This window comes from Protobothrops mucrosquamatus, unplaced genomic scaffold, assembly GCF_001527695.2.
Source record: "Protobothrops mucrosquamatus isolate PMUCROS unplaced genomic scaffold, P.Mucros_1.0 scaffold14715, whole genome shotgun sequence".
Lineage (NCBI taxonomy): Eukaryota > Metazoa > Chordata > Lepidosauria > Squamata > Viperidae > Protobothrops > Protobothrops mucrosquamatus.
Genome location: NW_015400484.1, coordinates 111 through 6178, shown reverse-complemented (window position 1 = coordinate 6178; position 6068 = coordinate 111). Strand labels below are relative to the sequence as shown.

At 34.4% G+C, this 6068-nt stretch overlaps 1 protein-coding gene across 1 annotated transcript; it reads right to left on the bottom strand.

Annotated features, from left to right (window-relative positions):
- Positions 1-284: 284 nt before the first annotated feature.
- LOC107301580 (putative ferric-chelate reductase 1) lies at positions 285-2064 on the bottom strand (the record flags this gene model as incomplete). The annotated part of the gene is made up of 2 exons (XM_015830786.1): positions 1946-2064; positions 285-421 (listed from the first exon to the last, which is right to left on the bottom strand). Coding segments are annotated over exons 1-2 (231 nt in total), but the record flags the coding sequence as incomplete, so codon positions are not given.
- Between the last annotated feature and the right edge of the window lie 4004 nt (positions 2065-6068).

Genomic DNA, 6068 nt, shown 5'->3' with positions numbered 1-6068 from the left:
GCATATAGGGAAGGATATATAAAAGCATGGCAATACGGTCTGCTAACAGCTACTAACTTATTCTGCATCAGATAACCAGTAGAGGGAACCCTAATATTTAAACATAATCTATAAAGGAAAAATTATTACTAAAGCATTGTTAGTGTTGATTAATTCCAATATAAAACTGATGCAAATATAAAAGAGTAATTTAAAGCAACAGTGTTAAGAGTGCTTCCTACATTATTTACTGCTCAAAATCTAGTCAAAATTGGCTGGCAGAAGCATTTTCAAGATTTCCCTACCTTTACGTGTCCACATTTAAGGAGCTGAGATCTTCTCCGATCAGCTAATGCAAAAGAACCAATGGCCGGGTCTTCCAAGCGGTCAGCATTGCGAGCTTGTAGCAAAAAGCCTTCAAACGTAGGCCCAGAAAAACTAACTAAAATCAAGAATTTGAGAAAAGGAATGGAGATGAAATCTCAGTTTATTCTGGCAACAGGAGCAGGCCTCAAATCCTGCATTTCGTAAACTTGTCAACTGCCAGGTAGGTATGTGTGGACTTCAACTCACAGAATTCTCTTCAATGGCTATGCTAGCTATGGGAATTATAGTACAACTAGAATATATTTAAAATACAATGTAAAACCTGGAACAATGTTACCTTGTCATTTTATGTTTACCACATGATTTGAATGATATATAGTCACCCTTTTATTTATTTATTTATTTATTAAAAAACCAGACACTATAATCTGAAACAAACTTCAGTTACAGAACCTGAATTAAGATAGACAAGATGGCATCTGCCTAGAATGGTAGCATGGTAATTCAGAAAACACTCTTTGAAAAATTTATGTGCCAAGAAAGTAAAAGTGGCATAGTTATCCTAGGCTTCCTCTGGAAACAATCCATCTTTTAAGAGTGGAAAAAACAGTAGAACCTATTATGAATGTTGTTTATAGTTTATACTCTTGCATTAGGAACTCAAACTGGGCCCAACAAGTCATTCCAACTCACTAGGGAAAGCTAACCTATAACCAGCATTTCAACTACATCTCTGAAGGAGACAGCAGTGAAGAAAAAAAAATATTTGTCAAATTTGAATGGCTGCCCATCCTACAAATAAAATAAAATAAATAAAATAAATAAAATAAATAAAATAAATAAAATAAATAAAATAAATAAAATATAAAATATAAAATATAAAATATAAAATATAAAATATAAAATATAAAATATAAAATATAAAATATAAAATATAAAATATAAAATATAAAATATAAAATAAATATAAAATATAAAATATAAAATATAAAATATAAAATATAAAATATAAAATATAAAATATAAAATATAAAATATAAAATATAAAAAATAAAAATAAAATAAAATAAAATAAAATAAAATAAAATAAAATAAATAAAATAAATAAAATAAAAATCTATGTGCAGCATTCAGCATAATTAAAAAAGTAAATATATAAATGTTTATATTAAAAAAGTATACTTAGTCCACAAGACTTACGACCAAAATTGAGCCCAAAATTTCTGTTGCTAAGGGAAACATTTATTAAATGAATTTTGACCCATTTTACAAGTTTGCTTGCCAGAGTTATTAAATGAATCACTGCAGTTGTTAAGTTAGTAACTTGGCTGTTAAGTGAAGCCAGCTTCCCCATTGACTTTGTCAGAAGGTCACAAAAGGGGATCACATGACCCAGAGACACAGCCAATCATCATAAACACGAGTCACTTGGCAAGCATCTGAATTTTGATCACCTGACCATGGGGATACTGCAATGGTCGTAAGTGTGAAAAACGGTTATAAGTCACTTTTCAATGCCACTATAACTTTGAACGTCACTAAATTAAACATAGGTAGAGGACTACGAACATATAACAAGCACAAAAACATGAGAAGATGATGTTAGCACCATAAGAGACGCCATGGCAAAAAATCATACCTTTCACACAATCTCCTGGCTTAAATTCTGTCACATTCACCTCAATGGTGTGCTTGGGAAATTTCTGAGGCGATTCCCCATGAAAAGGCAACATGGAGTCGCAGGATTCGTATACTTTTCCATTTGGGTAACCAGCTGATTGATCAGAAAGGCAGGCGAGCAGCCAAGCAATAAAAGTTATTCTGGAAGACTTCATCTACCAAAACAAATTAACAGTGAACATCAGAGAGCTGCTGACATTCATTCCTTTACATTTTCCGAAAGCAGGCTTGCAGTAACCTTGGTCTTTCAAAGTTTAATCCCAATCTCTTTCCCGAATCAGAACAATTGTTTTCATTCATCTCCAGAATTAAAAGGCCATGGGTTATTCTGAACTTGGACCAACATGTATGTTTTATCTGAATACAAACTACTAAAACCTACTGGGCTACATATAGAAGACCTTGCAGATGAACAAGTTTTGCATGCCCCTACTAGTGTACAACCCTGATCATTCTCTGTAGTCTCTCATTAACCAGCACCACCATGGTAAGGCCCAGATAAAATGAGACAATATAAGTCACCTGCTCAAAGACAAAGAATAAGAGATGATTTCTCAGATAATAACTTCTGCTAGGAACAGACCTTTACTACAATATAGTAACATATACAGGTAGTCCTTCACTTATGACTGTGATTAAGCCCACAATTTTAGTTCTATGTTGCGATGATCATAAAACAGGTCATCATGTGACTGCACATGATTTTAGGACATTTTTTTGAGGTGGTTGTTAAGCAAATGCAGCAGTTGTTAAATGAACACAGTGGTTGTTAAGCGAGTCCATTATTTGTCACAGAGCTTTTTTTCCGGAAACTGGAAGTAAATGCCAGTTTCCGGAAAGAAGTTTTAAATTGCAATCACATGACTGTAGGACGCTGCAAACCGCCATAAATGTGGATCACTTACCAAGAGCCCAAAATGCAGTCATATGACCACAAAGTGACCCTGGACATTGGAACTTCAAATCCAGGTCATAAGAGCTTTTTCAGGGTCCACCATAACTTTGAATGGTCACTAAGCAACCAGTTGTAAATCAAGGGCCACCTGTTATTCTTTTCTTCTGGCCAAGGAAGACTTTATTATTCTGCTTTTCATAAGGAAGAGAGACATTATCCTCACTAGAATCCTGACAGATAAACTGGGCCAGGGGTAGGCAACCTTGGCTCTTTTATGACTCGTGGACTTCAACTCCCAGAATTCCTGAGCTAGCTATGCTGGCTCAGGAATTCTGGGAGTTGAAGTCCACGAGTCATAAAAGAGCCAAGGTTGCCTACCCCTGAACTGGGCCAAGAGACAGTCACCGGACTAAGATTCCCTAGAGCGCTTCATGTTTAATTGGTTTTTTGTAGTAAATTCTTTCCAGTTGGTTTTATATTGATTCCTTAATTCAATGTGCCCACTTTCTTCCTTCACTCCCCCATGTTGCAAGATATTTATTTATTCATTTCTTTGCTTTCATTTTGTTAAATTTAAACAACCTGATCACTCTGGATGGTTTACACTTTAAAGAAATATAAAATAGAGAAAAAGAATCATGCACATTCAGAAAAAAAATGTAAAGCATACCGAAGAGACAACTTACAGGGGCTTTAAACCCACCCTGCCCCAAGGTCTGGGATTACACCACGTTTTCAAGGGCTTTTGGAATATCATCAGGATGGAAACAGATGGGTCTCTGGGGTGATGTAACAAAGAAGACATTCTTCTTTGATCCCCATGGATGACAGTTTAATCAAAGAGACTTGGAAAGTACATACTCTGCCTGATCTTTCTGGATTAATAGCCCACAAGCCACTACTTATCCCCACTTTAAAATTTGAGACTAGACACATTGTGATTTCATTCTCTTTGGGTCCTCATAATCATTTCTTTCAATGTTGTAATTATCACCAGTGAGCAATATTAAAATCCTATGTTCTTTCAACCTCAGTTTAGAATACTCTACCCCAATCTAATATCCTTAACTATCATCCAAGACAGAATAACCTACTGTCTGAGGTCTATTAGATTTGGAGTTAAATGCAAACTGCAGTTTAAACATATATTTCCAGTCATGTTTTAATATAAAGACAAACCATCATTATTCCAACTAGTGGGAAATGCTTACACACCTGAAGCATACATTTAGAATGTAATAACCATTGTTGTTTGATATTTTTTAAATGTAGATATTTTTCAAGAAATAAAGATTTAATGAAGAATGACACTTGAGTTTTGGCATTAATTTAGTTGACATTCTGTTTTAAAATGGAATAGACTATTTTACTTCCTACTTTACCTCTTTCACTGCAGATTACATTTAATTTTTTAAATACCTTTTCTCCCCATTTTTACCATAAATTAAACAAATATTACCTAAAGCAGTTACCAACAAGACCTGGTAATGGCTAAGAGCACAAAAGTTGAAGAAAGAGTCAGAGCAGTCAATTCGGGCTGCACAAGACTAAGCTTTAAGAACAAATGCACACAAGGCCACAATTGAGATGACAGCAACAGGCAACAAATACCACCTCTATGAAGAAGCTGAAGAAACAGTAGATCACCAGGTTAACTGCTGCAAGAAGAACACACAGACTGACTACAAACAACAGCACGACAAAGTAAAAACAATGGTGCATTGGAATATCTGCAGTGAAATACCACTTCCTCCAAGCAATAATTGGTGGGACCACAAAACAGACAAAATAATAGAAAATGAAGAAGCTAAAGTGCTCTGGGACTTTAGAATTCTGACAGGCAAGCACCTGCCACAACATATCCCAGACTTAACAATTATTGATAAGAAAGATAAAAACTCTAAATATTGGATGTGGCAGTACCTGGGGACAGCAGAAGAGAAGAGAAAGAACTGGAGAAAATTAGAAACTACAAAGACCTGCAAATAGACATAAAACAATTGTGGCAAAAGAAAGCAAAGGTAGTACTCGTAGTAATAAGTGCCTTAGGTGCAATCAAGAAACATCTGAAGCACCACTTGAACATCATCTGTATTGACAAAATCATCCATCAATCAATTGCAAAAGGCAACTTTACTTGGACTAGCATACATCCTGCAACAATACCTTTAAAACAACAATATCTGCCTATCCCAGGTCCTTTCTACATTTCATTTGCATACCTTCCATTGTACTTTTGTTATGTTTTAATTTTATATGATACTCACAAAGCTTACTTAAAAGGGATACAGTAGTGGCCAAAATTGTGGAAACCTTTTAGGAAAAGTGTACAGTAGAAATGCCACCTTTGGTTAAGTTTCCACCAATTTTTCTTCTAATTTCTTTATAACTGTAGCCTTGTTCACTTTATAATACTATTTTACATCGCTTTCTGGGCAACCAGTCAACTCTTTGCACCATTACTTTAATTTTATTACGTTTTACAAGCTCACTAAATGAAAGAACACAAAAAAACCCAACCAACTTGATCACATAACACACTGACAAATGTCCTCCTCTCAGCTTCAATACATGACATCAATAACTGAATCCTACTGTGATCTGATTGGCTCATTGCCAAAACAAGATGACACCTGATTGGCTCTCTAAACACTCATGCTCATTGGCTACAATCAGATGAAGAAAAGCTACCTGATATCAACCTGAGCAAGTTGTGCTTCCATTTTCTGGTTATTTGGCTATACCTTTCATAGAATACAGTACAGATAATTGAACAAACTATGTTGCATTACATTCTTGATTAAATTATCTTTCCATTGATATATAATTTTATTGTACTACTCCAAAAAAAGTGGTGTAATTAGCCATCAAATCTCAAAAATACTTTTCCCAAAAGGTTTCCACAATTTTGGCCACTACTGTATAATTAGTATAGATGCATGTATATATGTATTTATTAGATTTTTATCCCACCTTTATTACTTTATAAGAAACTCAAGTCTGCCAACATATATAATACTCCTTCCTCCACCTATTATGATAAGATTATTTATTTATATTTCACATTTCTAGACCATCCATCTCTCTTGAGATGCCGGTAACATTCATTCTTTGAATTCAAATGCAAATAATCAAAGTTCATTTCACGTTTGAGCTCTTTACAAATATAAAAATCCTTGAAGAGATG